The sequence below is a fragment of the Falco naumanni genome, chromosome Z (assembly GCF_017639655.2).
Source record: "Falco naumanni isolate bFalNau1 chromosome Z, bFalNau1.pat, whole genome shotgun sequence".
Taxonomy (NCBI): Eukaryota; Metazoa; Chordata; class Aves; order Falconiformes; family Falconidae; genus Falco; species Falco naumanni.
The window spans coordinates 803,964-823,198 of NC_054080.1; the positions used below are offsets into that span (position 1 = coordinate 803,964).

Sequence of the window (19,235 nt, forward strand, 5' to 3'; positions counted from 1 at the left end):
GTTATCATTGTCCTGGGATTTTTGTGGGTGAAGAAGACATGAGGGTCTGGGATAAGACCTGGCGGATCACTGGTGGTCAACCCATGGTGTGCCCTGGGTTTCTAGTTCCCCAGGTTAAATGCAGCTAATGTTACAGATTAGGACAGAATAACCCACTGATCCTGTTTGCCAATGATTGTTAAAATTGGAAGAAAGTCCAAAGTTCAGTCAAAACAAAAATGACAATAAAAATTACTTAGGACAGTTTGCTTTCCACTTGAGTTTTTCGGTTGTTTTTTTTTTTTTAGCCTCACTGAACTCAATTTGAAAACTTACCATCTCTCTGAATTTAACAGAAAAAGAAGATATTTCTTTGGAAAACATCTGATGAAAAAGAATTAATTTAAACCCAGGGCTCTTTTTAACGGAAGAATTTTGACAAAATTGTCACAGATTTGCAGAAGTGTGTTAGTGATGTGAAATGACTGTTTCGTGTGAAAGCAAGTTTTCACTGAAAGGTGTTTCCCAGCTCCCCTGTACGTGGGGAGGACTTTGAAGGGAGTGAGTTTTGTGAGCTGCAGACTCCTTTCTCTCTTGCCCTGAGCTGCTGCAGCGCGTGGTGTGGAGAGGCAAGTTTGCTTTACTGAAGGGAAGATATGCCATTCTTCTCTGCAGAGGGGCCAGAGCATCTCCCTTCTTTTATAAGGTCTCTCACAGTTGTTTGTCACTCCGACTTCACGTGGGATGCTGCTCAGGGATGCTGGGTCGCAAAACAATCCCTCAGGCTGTGTTTGGCGTATGGTGAGAAGCGACTTCTGCTGCTCTCCTTCGGCTTATGCCGACCTCCAGCACAGATGACGCCTGGCCCCACTGCACACCTGACTTCCATGTAACATCTTTCAAGGCTGCGTTTGGGTAGCTGCTCCTCCGTGGTGTAAAGTCAGCGGTACGCAGGCCGCCTGGGTGCAGTTGTGTGGCTCAGTGCAGCATTTAGCCCTGCTCCCCATGCAGTCAGGCGTATCTTTGCTATCAGGGTAACGATTGTTATTGGAATTTGCGGAAGAAATTTGTGATCCATTTGATTCCTTCCACAAAAGGAAATGCTCGAGAACAAATAAAAGCCATGAGAATGTTAAAAAAGTTACAGTAAGGTCCTTTGCTGCAAAGGAAAGGTAGAGACACCTGTAGCCTGTGACAAGAGGTCAGGCTGGAGGGGGGGAGGGGTTCATCTGCAGGAACTCAAACTTAGGGACAGGTACAGCAGGTTGTTTTTAAATTTACCTGGGACCCTAACGAGGAATGGGCACGGTGCTGCTGTTCCTGTCCAGACTGATTTTTGTCTCACAGCTTCCCGTTCTTGTACCTGGCGTAGCTGCGTTTATCGAACGCCATTTCTCCTGGTTTGTTTGAACGTTCTGCCAAATAGAAGGGTAAATAAGACACTGTCCTAAACCTGGAGCTTGGATAGCAAAATGACCCAGCAAATGGGGACTGGTGGAGAAGACCAGCAGCTGGGACAAGTCCGGCAGGAGGGACGGCGCAGCCACGGGGTCGTGGTTGCTCTCCCTGTTGGGTGGCAGCCGGTGCTCACCAGGAGCTGTCGCGTGGTGGTTGTAGAAGGCATGTTGGATCACCTGCACCCTTGATTACCTGCAGCTGTCATGTGGATACAGCCATTCACCTCCAGGGTCCCAGTGGCTTCTCCCTGTCCCAAATACAGCTGCAAAAACCTGATATATGACAAAATGCAGTGAAAAGTGTGTAAACAGGTCTGCCTTCATGTAGCTGGCTCTGGTTGAGCTATACTGGCTCTGGAGCTTGTGATTCATGTGATTTTCTGAGACTGTGGGGACCGGAACAACGTGTTGAACTTGGAAGTGACATATAAAACCTCTGTGTTGAGTATTTATTTGAATTTGCGTTTCAGTCCAGAAGTACCACCAGCAGCTGGGTAACAAACATGTTCTGTGTTTGACTAGGCTGCTGGTTTCTGCCAGTGTTAAATGCCACACAGTCCTAAGAAGACAAGGCTAAAGGACATGGTTGTGAGTGCTGTCCCACCTGGTGGGATCACAGCTGGATGCTCTGTGCCCTGAACAGTGGTAGTCAATGACAGTGGTTAGGCTTTGTCCGTGGGAGCTTTCTGTGCCTTGGCTGGACGCGGTCTATGTCAAAACTGGCCTCGCTTTGAGCATCTGCCCCATCCTTCTGGCTTTTAGCAGGTGAGGAAGTGTCCCAGCAGCCTCCAGTCCCAAGTCCAGCACCGTTGCACAGAAGCATCTTCCCCCATCTTCCGCAGGGGCACTTCTCTAAAGCCATGGCAGTCTGGAAGACACCGTGAAGTCTCTTTCTTCATTTCTTGCTTCCTGAGGTTTTTCAGCTCATGCTTTTCAGTTTCTGTGCACATCACAAAGGAGACATGCAGGAAGCTTACCTTAAAACCAGTCTGGTAAACGTGAGTTGATAACCCCCAGAGGAAATGCTGTAGAATGGACAGTGCAGTGCTGCAGAATGGGTTATCTGCTGTTTGCCTGCAGCGGGGGGGTCAATCCACTACTGTCGGACTCTGTCTGCAGCCCCCCCTGGGGCTCTCCCCGTGGGCAAGGGGGCCTCTGCCTCTATCCCACCAGCTCAGGGTGGAGGGCGTCTCCTGGGGCTTGCTGCTGTGTTGTAGCAGCAGCAGTACAGGGAATTGTTCTCTCTCCTTCTGCATCTCTTACCTTCGGGGGTGACGGAAGGGCCTGACCCCGTTAGGGCTGCGGCCACGTAAAGCATTGTGGCAGCGTGGAGTCCGGTCCAGTGGCGAGAGGTGGGCTAACTCTTTCAGAAGCCCTTGGTTTGGTGTCTTTGTGTCTCAGCCACGCGGGAATTATTGAGGAGGGGGCTTACCATTTCACATGAAGGACGGATGGGTCCCATTGCCACCTTGCGGTGCGGGCAGGCGCTGTGCAAGTGTGTGCAACGCTCTGCACGTGTGCGCGCGCCCCTGGGTAGCTGATGCGTTGCGTTTTCGAATGGGACGAGGGCTGGCTACTAAGCAGTGCTGTCAAGAAGTGTAGCTGATGGACCTTGGGATATCAGCTGGAAATCACGAGGTATTCATGCAGCGTTCTTTCCTCTAGCTTAGTTTCACTTACGGCTGTACCATTTGTCTGCCCGAGTGCTGTGATGGTAGTAGCAGGGCTTGAGACTTTCTCCCCCACTTCTTCATTTCCCCTCCCCTCTCCCATATTTCTTTTCTCTCATTTTCCTTCCTGCCCCCCTTCTCTCTTTCCCTCCTTCTTTTTTTTTTTTTTTTTTTTTTTTTTTTTCCCCTCAGCAGGGCTGATGGATATGCAGAGTATGTTAAGAAGCAAGCAATACTGTCACCGAGCTGATGGTGCTCAGTGACTCCTCGAGCTCCTGGCTGGTCTGTACTGCAGGAGCTTGACACCCTGACCACTGAGGCATAAAAAACAGAGAATTGGAAGCCTCAGCCTGACAGGCACTGGAGCATCCCCCAGAGAGGGTCCACGATGTGTGTCTGTGTGTGAGTGTGGGGAGGAGGGCAGTGGGGATGGTGGGGGAGGAGAGCAAGGCAGGAGAGGATGAAACAATGAAATGTCAGCCGGTTCCCACCCGCAGCCCTGCCGCAGCACTGATGAGCGTTTAGAAAGCGCTGCCGCCTGCTCAGCGGCGTGCACGCTGTCGGCATGGGACAGACTGGGACTCTGCAGCCTCAGGGGGATGGGAGAGGGGAGCCGTGGGTGCAAAGAGGAGAGAGGGAGGGTGGCGGGACAGCTGAAAATGGAGGTTGTCCGGATCTAGGGTGGGTGTGTGTGCCCTGCTCCAGGGTCTGGCAGGCACGCAGCAGCTCGCCATGAGCTTCATTCAAAGCCCGGGGGGTTCCTGATGCACAGAGGAGCTGGGCAGCCTCCTCTGCACACCCTGTGCAAACAGCCCACGGCAGGGGTTGGGAACTGTGCTGTCTGCTCTGTCCCTCCGTCCACGCACTGCACAGCTCCAGGCGAGGATGTGGCAGCGAGACTCGCGGCCATCAGCTTTCCTGTGTCACGTCGGTCAGCCAGTGCAACCGTTTCGTGCAACTAAAACAAGGCTAAATCTCCGTGTTTCTCACTGCCCTGTGGAAAGGGAGAAGTGAAAACAGTGGGGAAGGTGGTGTGCGAGCTGCTCCCCGTCGAAGAGGCAGCCACGAGATGAAGGGATTTTTGTGTGGTGCAATGCTGGAAGAAGGACCTGGCCATGAGCCTTCAGGGACTGGGGAAGGTCTTAACCGCTCACCCATGAAGTTACCAGCCACTTTGCTGCCCGCACGCTTTGCAGGCTTGGGCAAACACTGTTAGGACAGAGCCGGGTGAGGGACTTACTGGAAGGTGAGGGGCTTTGGGAACAGGGAGGGGAGCAGAGAGGGCTCTGCCTGAGCAGGCAGCCACAAGTGTGGCAGTGAGGAGGCAGAAGAAAGGACCAGAGAGAAGCTGCTGCCTTGTACAGGAGGGAACTTGCTCCCTAGCTGGCGGAAGGTGATGTGGATGCCTTTGCCGGTGGCTCTGGTACCTTGTGTGGCTTCTGACATCTCTTCTGGCTTCTCCGTCTTCACCATGCTTCACTGTAGAAGAGTGAGCACAGTAATGGAGGTAACCTTTGGTTACTCGAATCATTTATCACCCATAAGGTCAGGGAACAGAGATAAAATGTAGATAAGATGTACTTCACCCACAAGAAAGGTTTGGGAACAGCTCCATTTTCCATGGCTTATGGTTCATTAATACCATTCCTTAGAGGCAGTAATGAAAATCTGCTCTGAGCTTGTGAAGAAATGTGGTCAACACAGCAAGGTGTGCTGAGCGTGGAAGCATTTGCTGCTTCTGGCTTCAGAGCTCGTCTTACTGCCCTGTCTGTGAGCGCTAAGTCAGGGAGAGAGACAGCTGGTCAAGGCTGGTGGGTTCAGTCCTGTGGGTCTCAAGGGCTGTAAGGAACAGGGAAGGGCTATTAATTACCCCCCTGGAGTGGACCAGTGGTGGGCAGCTCTTGCTGTCAGCACGTTCAGTGTGTTTGCTGGCATCCTTTGGTATAGGCTGAGAGGCAGCTTATTTTTACTGAAGCAGCACGATGTGGAGACCGAGCTACCCTGGGCCCCAGCCTGTTTTTTGACACCAATCTGTGTTACTTCTGTATTGGCAGAAGCTACCTTTGCAGGTGGCCACAGTGGCTGCTAGGAACCGCACAGCCATTGCAGCCCACCGTACAGCCAAGCCAAGAGCTCCCCCTGCCAGGCAGCATGATCCCACCGGTCACTGTAGCATCATCCCCTCTCCCCTGGGGCCAGCATCTCGCCTCAGTGGTCCAAGGGACCCAGACAAGGTCCCCAGGACAGCTCTGTGGACCGTACCGGCTGGCGGTGCTGAGCCCCAGGAGAGCTGCAGATCTGGCATCAAGGGTGTGCTGCTCAGCTGGGGTAGTCAGCCCCCGAGTATGGGGCAGGGGAGATGCCGGCGCCGAGGACCAGAACAGGCAAACGTCGCAGTGAGCATTTTCTGCTGTGCGGCAGCCCTCTCGCCGTAGGAGACCTACTCTTCTCTCCTGCCGTGCTGTGTTGTGCGTGCGTGTATTTCTGTATTGCAGAGGGAGGAGGACAGGAGGAAGAACGAGGAGAGCAGGAAACCGTCATTTGTGGAAAATTTCCTAATAAATCAGCAACAGTGTTGGTATTTGCGTGGTGGTGGAACTGCATGCCCTGCCCAGGGTCAGAGCCCCATGGTGCAAGGCTCTGTCCTGAAGAGCTTGCAGATGAAGTATGAAAAAGGAGGTGATGGGAAGAGAGCAAGCAGATGGGGAGAGCAGGAGCTTGCGAGGAGATAAACAGCAGCAACTCTTTGAGCCTTTTTTGTGCCTTTGTCTGGAGGGTTTAAAAACCATCTGAAACTTCCACAAGCATCCCTTTTCCTTGGGTCGCAGTGATGGACGGATGTCTGGGACCAAGACTTATGTTCTCATGGAGAGCCTGTAAGGGTACCCAGTATCTAGAAGATGAGCTGGTTCATCTTCTCCTGCCAGCAGAGAGGCTGGCTGAGCAGCCCTGTCCTCATATTATGTTTCTTGCCCCGAGTGCTGTAGGGCCAGAGAGGCAAAGTCCAGCCCCTTGGGTGTGTCCCGGAGTCTTCTCCATCCCTCCTCACGGTCTCGCTCCTGCAGCATGGGCTGCCTGAGGAAATCCAACCTGCTCGGCAGGCCTGAGATACAGCACGAAAAGGACATGTAAAGGATGGCTGCCCCTATTTATTTAATAAATTGCCCACCCGTCTTGCCCTTGCTCAAAGAGGGTGGCCATCACTAGAGCACAGCATGCGCTGATGAGCCCCTTTCCCCCACAGTGGTAACTGCAGTCTCAGATCAAATAATCTTTCATTTTGTCTCTTTCTCTTTACCTTAGGGAGTGAGTTTTCTGGGAGCCCATACAGCCACCCACAATATTCAACATACAATGACTCCTGGAGGTTTCCCAACCCTGGACTCCTGGGTAAGTTGCTGTCTCCTCTGAACCTTAGGGGCTCGGCGCAAGCCGTGCCTTATTTGTAACCCACTGGCCATCATCCACTGCTGGGGTGGGCAGGATGCATGTCCTGGCGTGGTCCCGAGTCCCTGTGCTTGGGGGACTGCAGGTCTCCACTGAGGTGCACAGATGTTCTTGGCTTCCTTTGCCAGCACGAAACCCGTGCCCAAACCTCTTGTCTTCCAATTTCTGCCCCATAAAATCCTTCCAGAGACATGATCCCCCTTTTTTTTTTTTGAGGGTGAGGAATCCTGTTCAGACAAAACTTGGGATGCCAGGTTGCTTACGGTCGAATGCAAGCCCCATTGTTCCCTGTGCTGTTGTTCCTTGCTCATTCAAGCACTTTGCATTTCTCCCTGACCTCACGTTGTGTTTGCTCCCCAGTTGTGTGTTTGCCTGATTCATCCCTCCTCTGCAAGGGACCGCTGTGCCCGCGCAGCCTCACTGATGCCGGCATGGTCCCTACAAGCAGTGGGAGGCAGAAGCCCTGTGGCTCATGCAGGATCATGGCCCTCATGTGAAGGATAAACATAATCCATTTTACACCACTGTCAAAAATCTGGCCCACTTTGACCTTATATACATGTAGCATGCAGTAATTAGAATTTTTCCCTGCATAATTTGCATGGATGAGGTAAGTAAAATACCAATTAATTGTCATCTCTCAACACATGAGTAGCATGCCTTAGAGATTTCCAGATTTATGGATGACAGGGCTGTTATATGTGACCTCCAGCAGCGAAATAATTTTGAATTTTTGTCATACTTTTTTCATCCAGTTTCTTTGTTTTAAGTAATTGAGTCCCCATGTAATTGAGCCACCCAGGCTGTATTCATCATGGTTCTTGTCCTTAAACAAATCCTCAGGGAGCAATACACAGCCTCTGCCTCTCATGCCCTGGTGCTGGTATAATGCTGCTATTTGCCGTGCCACATTTAAGGGTTTGTTAGCGCTTCCATCATAAATCAGCAGACAGATCTCCAGCTAATATGGATGAGCATAGCTGCACAAAGCCAGGGGAGTCCCTGTGCTTAAACCCGCAGTTTCCATGGCCACAGCTGGCAGCGCCTGTGGGATTTTGGCTTAGCCATGTGGGGAGGATGCTTTAGCCAGGGTAAGAGTGTGAGCCATGCTTTACCTTCGTTTCTAATTTTGCAGCTCCTTTGGAAGCAGGAGAGCTGCTGTAGCAAAGCTCTGCCTGGACAGGCCTGGGAAGCCAGGTTTTGGGTAGCTTTTCAGATTTTGCTTGCAAACAAGCAAAAAACCAGTCGTGATATTAAAAATAAATGAAAACCCAGCCCCAACCCTGCCCTTCCCCATGGAGGAAAGAGCTTTTGGCGAGGCTCCTGGGCCGCACGCCATGCTCCTGCCTGGGGGTGCACACCTCCACAGGGGAGGACTTGCACACCAGAGCTGCACTGGAGCCAGCCTGGAGCTCCGCACCGCCCTGCAGGGACAGGCAGTTGCTCTTCAACTCTGGCGGCAGCAGGTTGCACCCAAGACCTGCTTGGCTCTTCATTTGAGGTGATGGGCATGCTGGCAGAGCTTGCTCTGCAAGGTGCAGGGCAGGGTATGTCCCTGTGGTGGCCTGAAGCCAGCAGAGATGGACAGGTCTGGGTCAGGAGAAGACTTTAAGACAGAGGCTGGTCAGAAGCCAGCCACTTGCTGCCAGGACACCCTTTCCCTGTGCCATTCCCTTTTTTTCCTATTCTTCCTCTTTTTCTCCTTTCCATTTTGAGGGGAAATTGTGTCTCATCTTCGACTGTGTGGGAGGCATGCGGTGTGAGCGAAGATGAAGGGTTGGTGTACTGCCTACTGTGGCAAGGCTCACGCCTTGGGCTGGAGAGGATTTCTACAGCAGTATTTACTCAGCAGCATGCTGTGAGCATGTGTTTAAGCGAGGCAAGGACAACAAGATTTGGATGCTACCATTTTCCTTCAGAAACTGCAGCTTTATTGACATTGAAATGTTTCACAATATAATGACAACAATGCTGGCATTTTTTGCTGGCGGGAGTTGTCAAAATCTATACTCTTGGCTTTCTGGGTTTTATCCTTTCTAAATACTTTTTTTTCAATATTTTCAGAGTCTTGTGTTACAGTAGGCACCAACTGGGTCACTGCACAGGTAACATTATATTGCTTTGACTGTACAATGACACACTGATTTGGAGTTACGGGACTGGAAGTTTTGATGCATCAAAAAGAAAAAGAAATTGGACTTTTTTGTTCTGCAGCAAGTCCTGAGGATGAACTTACCATTCCAGTTCAGCCTGCTCTCAAAACTGGGAGTGATGGAGTTTCCTGAAGGGGTAGTTGTAGAAATGCCTGTTCTGCTCTGTTCCTGTCCTTACTGCAAGAACTGCTGAACTGGTCAAGAGCTGGTGCAGCCTGTAACTGTACCTCCTTGTGCTGCTCGAATGCACCGTGGCCACCACGTAAGAGCTGGGCAGTGAGGTTTCAGCGAGCTGAACCTTGGGATTCCCTTTCTTTACAAACCTCTCTGTCCATGAAGCACCAAAAGGAAAACGGTGGTCTGTTTGGAAAGGCAGTTATTAGAAGTCAGCATCGTACCACACTGATGCTGCAAAGGTCCATGATTTCCTAGTCCCCATTTCCCCAGATCTTCTTGATTGGGATCGGTTTTCTGTGCCTTTGGCTTTTCTGCCATAATTTTCCTCAGCATGGCTGATGAGATCCTTTTCTCTTACAGGAGACCTATGATCGGTTTTATAGTTGATCTTTTCATTGATTATTTCCTTGTTTTGCCACGACTGGCAACTATCTTGCTGATCAAGGGTGCTGTGTTTTGGTTGGAAACCCACTGAAGCCTAAGGGCTCCTGTTGCCAGCCTTGTGCCTGCCTTTACCACCACCAATGTTGGAGAGCCCAGGAGTGTTCCTTCCGTCAGAATTTCCAAAGTCTGCCCTGGGAGTTTCCTCAGATTGTCCTTCTGAGTCTTCTGGAAGAGGGATGACTCACTGAACCAGAAACTGAAAAGGAAGATAAATGTTCTGCAGTGGTGGTGAGGCACACTTGGGCACATGGTGGCACTAGGTGCCTGGCAAAACAAGACCAGCTTTCCCCAGGTTGGTCCTAGCTGCCCACTACCTCGTGTCTGCATCTCCGATTGAAAAGGCAAAAGCCCGAGTACTGCATGGCAAGACAAAGTAAGAAATCTAGGTTGCCAATAGGATGTCTGGGAATAATTTTTTAGTGAGTGTCTTCCTCCACAGGAAGCCCAGCCTTGACCTGGTGCTCCAGGAGACACTGCCAGGTCCGAGTACAGCTGTAGGACCTGAGCAAGAGCATCTCTATGTTTGGCTGTAGGCTGCGTGTCAGACACGTCTCTTGTGCCCTGTGGAGATCCCGCTTATCCACAGCTCTCCCTTTCTCCCTGCGAGCCTGATCCCGTACTCGCTTCTCCCAGGGTGCCTGCTAACCCCACTGATAATTCAGGGCAAGTAGGAGTCTGTGGCAGAGCCTTAAAAACCTGCTCCAGGTCTCCTTGAACACCCAGAAGGCGCTGTGTGACATGTCTGAGCACCCACAGTGGTGAGGAGGTTAATTTAAACTATATCCAGGATGCTTCCACTCTTCTCAGGAGTATACGTGAGTGCATTTAGTAATTCTCTCCTGAGAGGAAGCTCTGGCAGTATCAGCCTCAAAGTAGAAACCTTGACAAAATTAATCAGGACTGGTACATGGACTGACAGAGTTTGTTTTACTAAGTCCCGCTCCCTTCACTGAGATGAAGGTGTAATACTGTAAGCACTTAACAGTGCCTACATTCAATTAATTCCCTGTGCTGGCAAGAACGAACAGCAATCACACCAGGCTGAGACCTGTGAAAGAGGAGCTAAAAGGAGAGATGCTGTGATTTGCAAGTGGCAGGAAGAAAGAATACTTGGGTTGAAAAATTATTTTTGTGGGGAATAAAGAGAATACGAATGGAGAGAGATGAGAATGGTGAAAAGGTGTTGGTAGTTGGTCCCTGGCCTTTGCCCTGTGAGTGCGGAGTGAGAGATGTGAGCCGTGTCTCCATGGGAAGGCAGGACCATGCTCTCAGCATGCGGGTGGTGGGAGCTGTCCGGTACCTGCTCTGCCCTTGCTCTGGTGCTGCCCACTCCTCTGCGCTGGGCAACCCCTCCACGTCTCCCCCAGGTGACCATGATCCCTCCTCGCCAGGGCAGTCCTGAATGCTGTGCCCCACAGCTCTTGTGGAAGGGGAGACAGCCAAGCTGCAGTCCTCCAGGTGGTCAACAGAAGCATGGGCAGAAGCAGCAGTCAGCTACCTGCTGCAGCTCTGCGGCATCTTCCTGCTCTCCCATCCCATTGTCGGCCGTGGTGGCCCCCACAGCCAGCTCTGCAGCAGAGGCTTGATGGACTTGGCTGCGTGGGGTGGCTCAATCCCACCCCAGCCATGGCTGGAGTGCAGACAGACCCCAAGATTCCAGAGGGATGATGCTGGGAAGAGGACACAAACCCCAGCTGCTCGCATGGTGTCTGGCTTGCTGGCTGTAGCAGGTGTCCCCATCTCAAAGCTGGAAGAGAAGGTGGAAAGTGGCTTATTTTTTCTTTCTTTTTTTTTTTTTTTTCTTTTTTTTTCCCCCAATGTGCTGTGAATGACCTGCAGGTGGTACAGTACAGGGATGCACAGGGAGGCATGTGCACGAGCGCAGGGGAAGCAAGCTCTGTCACTGTCAGCGTGTCCTGGCGAGCACCAGCACAGAGTTGGCTCAACGCGCGCGTGCCAAGAGTGGCTAATGGCCACACCATCTAATGAAGAAAAACGATTCAATTTCATGCTGACTTGTTGCAGTAACTTCTTTACCTCTTTCGCTCATTGCAGTCAGCTTGATGCTGCTGGCAGCAGGTTTCTTGTGACACGGTGTCTCCGCTGCTGCCAGGACATGGTCCCTGCACGCTGGCTGGGGGGGTTTGCCTGCACTGTTGTGGTGCCATGGCTGCTGTGCCAGCTTGGCATCAGGTGAAGGCAGGGCTTGGAGCCGGTCAATTAGGATTAGATTCTGTTCTTCTGTGGGTTCCTGTAAAAAGATTAGAGAACAAGTAGGTGCCAGAAATGACTGTGTCAAGAAATAAATTGATGGTAGTATGAATTAGAAAGGAAAAATGGCAGAAAGACAGAGAAGGCTGTTCTGAATGGGGGTATGGTGACAGGAAGAGTAAATGCTTTGTGATGTGATGTTTTCATTTTTCACTTTAAATACAAGCTTTTTTGATTTCACTGCTGAAAGGCAAACTGGAAAAATCAAAATTGAGAGAAGCATGAGGCCTTCGGAAAACATGAGAGAAATATTGGGCTTCAGTAGTTGCACCGAGTCAGAACAGCAGCGGAGGAAGAGGGAGGGGGAAAGCCACGGCCCTGATCCCAGAAAGACCCTTTACCTTCAAACCTACAGAAGCAGCGCATCCAGCTCTGGTGAGATGCACATGCTGCTCTGTGAGTCAGGGTGAAATTGTTTGGTGCTACTGGATCACTTCCCTGCATTTTCCATCCCTCTGCCTGAGCTGACCTGCCTTGGCCCATGCTGGTGCCGGTGGGGACTGGGGTCTTTGCTATGCACCAGTGTCCCCTGCTCACCATCAACCTTCTGGTGTGGCGGTGGGTGAGGACATTGGTTTCATCTGGCCCCTTGTGGGCCTGTGAAGCGTTTTACTCTGAGACGCTGCCTGCCCTGCAGCGGCACATGATCCCCAGGGACTCCCAGGCAGCAGAAGTGGCTGTGAGGGGACACAGACTGACAAAATGGGCACCCCAGGAGGGTGGCCCCCAGTTCAGTGGCTACAGAGAACATCCCCAAAACGCCAGCTATACAGGGCATGCACATTTTGAAGTCTGGTGAGCTGTTAAGTTTCCCTTTGCCCATTCAAGACTGCCTCGCTTGGCCAAGAAAGGCTTCCGTGCTTTTAATTGCTTGCATTTGGCTGGGACACACAGTACGTACAGCAGCTTATTTTAGGCTACCCATGAGAACGAAGTTTGCTGTCCTTGTGAAACTTTCCAGTGTTCTCCTCCATGAAACATGGTTCCTGAGGCTCGGGCTTGTTAACCTGATGTCAGCTATCTGGAAGAGGAGCATCCATCCAGCCCAGGACAGCGGTTGTGGTGCCCTCAGCAGATAGCGCAAGGCTGTCAGCTCTGCACTTACACAGGTGTAAATGGGAAGATGACCCTCTGAGGTGGTCTACTTTGCCTCTTGATTATGGCTTAAAATACTTAATGTCTTAGTTCGTAAACCTAAGTGAGATGGGCTCCTGCCTAAAAGTTCCGCAGACGTGTTTGCAAATGCTTAGCCTGGCCAGTGATTTCACAGACTGTATCGATTTACTGTTGTGTATGGGAGGACTACCGTTCTAGGCAACCGGGACCACAGTTCTGGAGCTTGGTTTATCTGCTGTAAACCCAGCCCTTTGCACAAACCCAGGTTTGCACAATATTTGGATTTAGCACGAAAACAGTGTTGAAAACACACTGATGTTTTAAGTTGCTGCTAATTTGTACTTACTCTAAATCAAGGACTTTTCAGTTTCCCGTGCTGTGGCCCACAAGGAGGTGCACAAGAAGGTGTGAGGGAATAGGGCCAGGACAGCTGCCTCGGACCAGCCAAAGAGATATTTTATACCATAGTATGTCATGCTCAGTATATAGCTGAAGGGAGTTGGCCGGGGGATGCCAGCCCGCTGCTGAGGGTCTGGCTGGGCATTGGGCAGCCGAGAGGTGAGCAGTTATGTTGTGCATCACTTGTTTTTTTTTCCCCTTGGGTTTATTCCTTTCTTTCTCTCTCCTTTTCATTACAATTGTTGTTCTTATTTTATTTCAATTACTAAACTTTCTTATTCCAACTGATGACTCTTACCTTTTTCTGATTCTTCTCCCCATCCCACTGGAGGTGGCGGGGATGGAGCAAGTGAGCAGCTGCATGGTACTTAGTTGCTGTTGGGGGTTAAACCACGACAGAAGGTTTTAAATAGCTAGTTCTGTCTGGACAGATTGGTACGTCTCCAGGTACATCTGTAGTCAAAGACTCTTCTTCATTCAAGCAAACAGCCCAGGTTCCAGGTGATCCTCTGGTGATCACCCAGTCTACTGCTGCTTAGCCCTGTGGGGCAGAAAATTGTCACCAATATTTTTCAGGCCTTTTCTTGGTAAACAAGTGCTTCAGCATTCATCCATCTGCAAAGCGCTAAGTCCGGCCCGCTAGTTTATTCAGATGTGCGACACGTATTCAATGAAAACGGAGACCATAAATTTGATCCGTTTGAGACTTAAGTATCCGTTTCAAGAGCTGTGATTTGGAGCATCAGGTACTTCATCGGATGAGGCATTATTCACTGGAGGTAGTTGTAAACTACTTTCCGAGTTCAAATTCGTTACCAAGTGAAGGTCACCAATGTTTTCTAAAGGCAGTTTCTCCCCTCAGCAAATGGATTGGATGCCGAAGGACTCTCCCCGGCCAGGCAGAGCCCAGTGTGGTGGGGTGATCACAAGGCAGATCTGGGAGCACAAACTTGGCCACTCTTTTCTGGAGCTCTGAGGCCACAGATGGGAGCTAAGCAAAATCCAGGGGGTTATTCCCTGACAGGAGTTTGAGAAAAGGGGGAATTATTGTTGAGTCCCAGTGAAATATGTTAAATGCTTTGGGGTTCAACCTCCTCCTCCCCAAAGGAGAGGAAAAGTAAATCAGAGAAGCCAGAGTGTGGTAATGTGTTGGGGCAGGAGCATTTCGACCTTCCATTCTGAAAAGTAATTCTCTTCTTTTTGGCAAGAACTACTGTTTTGAGTGGAGGAAGGGAACCAGGTACCCTACAGCCAGCAGAAGTGCAAAGCAATGGTAGCAACGTTCTCATGCAGGATGCATGAATGTGATTTTTATTCTAATTACCCAGCCTTTATTGCTGTGAGCCTGAGCTCAGGCAGGAGAGCGCTCTGCAGCCCGTGTCGGCATGCTGCAAGCTGGCATCTGTCCACCTTTGTCTTCCTCACAGTCATCCCTTCTCTTGCAGGCTCCCCGTACTACTACAGCGCTGCAGCCCGTGGGGCAGCCCCGCCAGCGGCTGCCGCTGCCTATGACCGCCACTGACGCTGGGGCCTGGGGCACTAGCACTGACTGCATGCACCGCCTGGGACAACTGTGACAAGACACCTTGCTGCAACCACACCAGCCATGCTGCAAGGGAAGGAGAAAATACCTAGTAGGAACATGCTAATTGGAATTTTGCTCTGTAAACCTGGTGAACTGATTATTGTTGTGTTCTTTAAATCTGGTCATGTTGGCTGGGTCTCAACTCAAACAAAGAAACAGGAGGAAGCGTTCTCCTGACGCTCTGTGTGATCAAAAACGCGCAGTAGCTTCATGTCTTCTGCAGCCATCTGGCTACTGCTTTAATCGCCTGTGGGTGCCACGGCTGTATCTGGGGATAAGGAAGAGGTGTGAGCAGCTCCCTTTGGGGTGGCTTCCTCTTGCTGCACACTGAAACAGGCTGTGAGACTCAAGGCAATTTTCTTATTTTCTTTTCTTCTTTTTCTTTTTTTCTTTTTTTTTTCTTTTTTTTTTCTTTTTTTTTTCTTTTTTTTTTCTTTTTTTTTTCTTTTTTTTTGTGGCAAAGAGAAAATCAGTCTGCTCAACTTTACCCAAGCACCACTGTAAATACCTGCTTGTTTGTATTACTGTAAGAGTGGCTTAAGCATAAGCAACAACATTGTACAAATACGAACTCAAAGCGCATCTGAAAATGCATTTTGAAACTGGTGCACTGATTCAAAGAATTCAGTAAGCTTTAAGCAACTTTGAACCACGTTAACACTCATTGTGGCTATATTTTGGGCTGATGTTATTTCTGTATAGAGCATCCTATCTGACAGTTGTGTGCGATCATGCTATATGCTGGTATCAAACACATGGGCAACTGAAAGACATGGGCAGTTTTGTGACATTTTACTGCTTAATATTCATTTATGTTCATTTGTCATCATAATGAGCACTGAAACAAATTCTCTGGTTTCAAGTTAAGCCGCATCCAAGGAGGAATTCCTAAATAATAGTTGACACCTTATGTACATCTCAATAGTTTGTATGCTAAAACCTAATTATGAATACCCTGAGAGGAAGGGGGAGAAGTATCACTGTAATGATTTTTGTTAGACGGACATACTGAGTGGGGCGTACTGAGCGTGGGGGCGGCCACATGGGCTTTCCAAGGCAAATGGGAAGGGAGGGCACTTGTTTTGGTGGAGGAGGGTCTGTGCATTCCAGTGAAGGCGTTTCAAATTTAAGCTGCCGTAGTCCAGACATGTGCCAGAAGGAATTTTGCCCCGTTAATTCCATCTTTCTTCCCTCCCACTCGGAGAGGCAGCACTAATAGTGACATGTCCTTCAATGTGCAGCTTCCTGGGGCTAACGAAGAGAGGAGAGTGGCTACAAATGACCGGCTTAGCAGCTGCACCAATCACTGCCACTTAATGGAGCCAGGAGAGCTGCTGATTCCTCCCTGCAGCCTCCCCCTGCCCCAGGCTGAGGGGCAGCCAACCTCATTCATGTATGGATGATGGGCATGACCCATCCATCCCACCTCCTGAGGGCAATTGAGGAGCTCCTTAGGCCTGGTGAGATGAAGATCTGGCTGTAGCCTCCTTACTCCTGACCATCATCATCCACCCAGAGCAGCACAGGCACTGCAGAGGGGTCCTCCTAGCACTTGCCTGTGTGTGTCCCAGGGCGTTGCTCATATTGATCGTGAGATGCGTCCCATGGGTGAACGAATGTTCAAGTACAAATACCTGCTTCCAGTATTATTCTGAAATGGCAGCTCCTGAGTTAACACTGTCCGCTCTCTCTTCCCTCCCCACCTCATTGCTTGTGCTGCGTGTCTGGTGTCCTTCGTGGCCACTGACCTGTTGACAAGCTCCCTCTCCAATTCCAGTGGCACCCTCTCACACCATGGAAACACAGCTATCGCTTCCAAGTTTCCAGGGCAGATGTGTTCAGATCTTTGAAAGCCATGGAGGCACACAGGTCCCACAAGTTCAATGACATTTCAGTGAGCTGTTCACAGAGCCCATGAGGGATCTTGGCCAGAGTCCTTCAAGCCTTGTCCGTAACCCAGGATTAAATTTCATGACAAACTTGCCAGTGAGAAGAGTACTGCTTTTCATCTTTCAGCAATTAATAGCTGATACATACTTTTAACTGAAGACAAACAACAACAGCATGGACAATTTACACAGGGAACCTTCTGAAGCACTGCGTTGCTGTTGTCCCTTTCTGGGCACACTGTGATGGCTTGGACCCTGCTGACAAAGCTGCAAAGGGTGTTTCTGTCCCTGGCTGTTGGTTGCAGGGGGGTTCCATCCAAGCCCCTGGCTGAGGGGTGCGCGTTGCCTGCACCCTGAGCACACACACCTTCTCTGTGAGCTTGGGAAGGGATGAAGCTGTTTGCTGCATTGGCTGAAGAGAAGAGAAATGAGGGTTTGACCACAGGTGGTGAGGATGCAGGGGATGACTCTGGAGCAGAGGTGGGCTGAGCTACACCAGCTATGGAGACACCACCCCTTGGTGACCAGACTGGGCTGAAACGAGCCTTTCTGTCTACCCAGTGAAGGAACAGCAGCTCCTGTTGATGGCATGTGGGTTCTTCACCCACTCTATGTACTGCCGGGCAAACACGTTTCTTCTATTTGTTTCCTCAGCGGCACGGTTTGTGTGATGTACGCAAATTCAGGTAACATTGGGAAGATGAAACATGAGACTGGCAGATGTTAGTATGCTCAGGCTGACAGTGCTTGTCATTGGGCTGGGGACTTAGGCACGGTGGGTTTAGCATCTCTGAAGGATGCATGGATGCCACTGGATGAAGTGACCCGAGGTGCTTAGACATGGATAGCCCTAAGGCTGTCATCAGGACTTCCTGAGGAGGGAGACCCTTGGCTGGAGGCACCATGCTGGGCGACAGCAGTGGGCTCCACCTGCCAGCTGTGGAGCTAGGCGGGGGTGGTGTGGGTGCACAGGCAGCATACAGGTCCTGGTCAGAGCTGCAGAGGGGAACCCCCAAACTCCCACCCTTGTTTGCACAAGGCAGGTGCCTGCATCCAGCCCACCTCCCAAAATGTGGCAGCCATGGCTTGCTCGTATCTGCTGGGACCTTTCTGGCAGCAGAGGGCGGTAAAAGTTGGCACATTGAGTATGCACGCCATGCTTCTGGAAAAGACACTTCTTGACAGTACTTGCTGGTGTTGAGAATACTTCACCTGGGATTTAAAAAATGCTTTCCTCAGGAGGTCTGAACTTTCTGTCCATTTCCGTTGGGGGAATCCTCCTCCTCCTTGGGGAGCATCTTTGAAAGGTGCCTCTGGCAAATGATGGTCCTCTGGGGATGACGGAGAGTTGCTGGCTGCAGCCCCTTCCTCCACAGCCCCTCCATATCATCAGGGATCCCTGGGTGAGGTGGGAGCTGGAAGCCAATGAACCCTTGGGGCTGTAAGGAGGGGAGAGAGCAAGACCAGCATGGAGGTTTGGGGTGCTCTGCCTACCCTTTGCTCTGGTGGGATGCCCTGTAGTGTCATGTATCATTACTACGACCCTTGCAGAAATCAGCCCCATAAAGTGCCTTCAGGCACTTTCAACACTAAACTCTGTGATACGCTCAGCTAGATGGAGGGTTTTCCAGTAGTATGCGCTCCAGCAATAAATTTATTAAGTGCATTGCCAACATAGGCTGAGAAATGACATCTGAGAGATGGAGAGGGAAAATGCTGCCAATAAGACTAAATCAACAGAGACCATGAGCTAAGATTACCTGAACTGACTTGTGGAGGAAACCCTTAGACAAAATCTGTGAGAATGTGACTATAAAGAAGACATAAACCACTGTGGACATCGTGTTTGCTTAGCATCTGTGTCCAAAGGTTCTGTTACGGGGGCATTATCGTTGGGCAGTTCCACTAACTTCAGAGCTCAGGATGTCTCTGGACCCAATCTGCAGACCAAAAGCTTTGGTTTTTTTTCTGACAAATGAGAAAAATGCTCTAGGTTCTGGGAGCATGGGGCCAGAGAGTGCACGTTGACTCGGGAGATGTCAGAGCAGTGCTGATTCTGTGCTGGCACTGCAGGCGTTTGGGCAGCATTGGTCCTTGAGGCACTTGGGAAGGAGATAGCAAGGGAAGAAATGGCAACAGGAAAGAAAAAAGGAAAAAGAGGAAAAATAAAGTCTGAGAGGTGGTTTTTGGAAGAAAGCCTTTCTGACCAGGGAGGGAAGGTCTGTGGAGCTCACAACAGTGGAGTGGCTGGGGCACCCGTCGTCCCTCCTCAGCTCCCTGCGGCCAAGTCCCCTTGGTGCTGCGTGCAAGGACAGCATGGTGGGCTTGCTGCACCAGTTGATGGCAGCTCCTGGCTGGTGATAACTGCTCTGCCATGCCTGGTCTTAACTAGTGGGGTTGTATCCCTTTTCTAATTTTCTTTATCTATTCTTCATATCCTTCAGCATGGAGGAGACAGGAAGCCATGCTTCGGTGTCGCTTATTTCCAGCCACAAGTACCCGTAGCTTCAAAGAGCCGTGGCCCGTAGTGGAGTTAAATTGTGTGGCTGCTGCTGGCAGCTACACGGCTGCAACCCAGTGTCCTCCCCAGTGCCGTGCTCTTTTCTGCATGTGTGTGCCCATGCACGTGCCACCAGGACATGTGAGGC

At 50.5% G+C, this 19,235-nt stretch overlaps 1 protein-coding gene across 7 annotated transcripts in view; it reads left to right on the top strand.

The window, feature by feature from the left end:
• PAX5 (paired box 5) overlaps positions 1-14,635 on the top strand; it is a 132,147-nt gene extending 117,512 nt beyond the window's left edge. For all 7 annotated transcript variants that reach the window (XM_040579961.1, XM_040579962.1, XM_040579965.1 and 4 more), the window contains 2 exons: positions 6,410-6,496; positions 14,559-14,635. In XM_040579961.1, coding sequence (XP_040435895.1) covers positions 6,410-6,496; positions 14,559-14,635 — 164 coding nt within the window. The remainder of the gene's footprint in view (positions 1-6,409; positions 6,497-14,558) is intronic.
• The last annotated feature ends 4,600 nt before the right edge of the window (positions 14,636-19,235 follow it).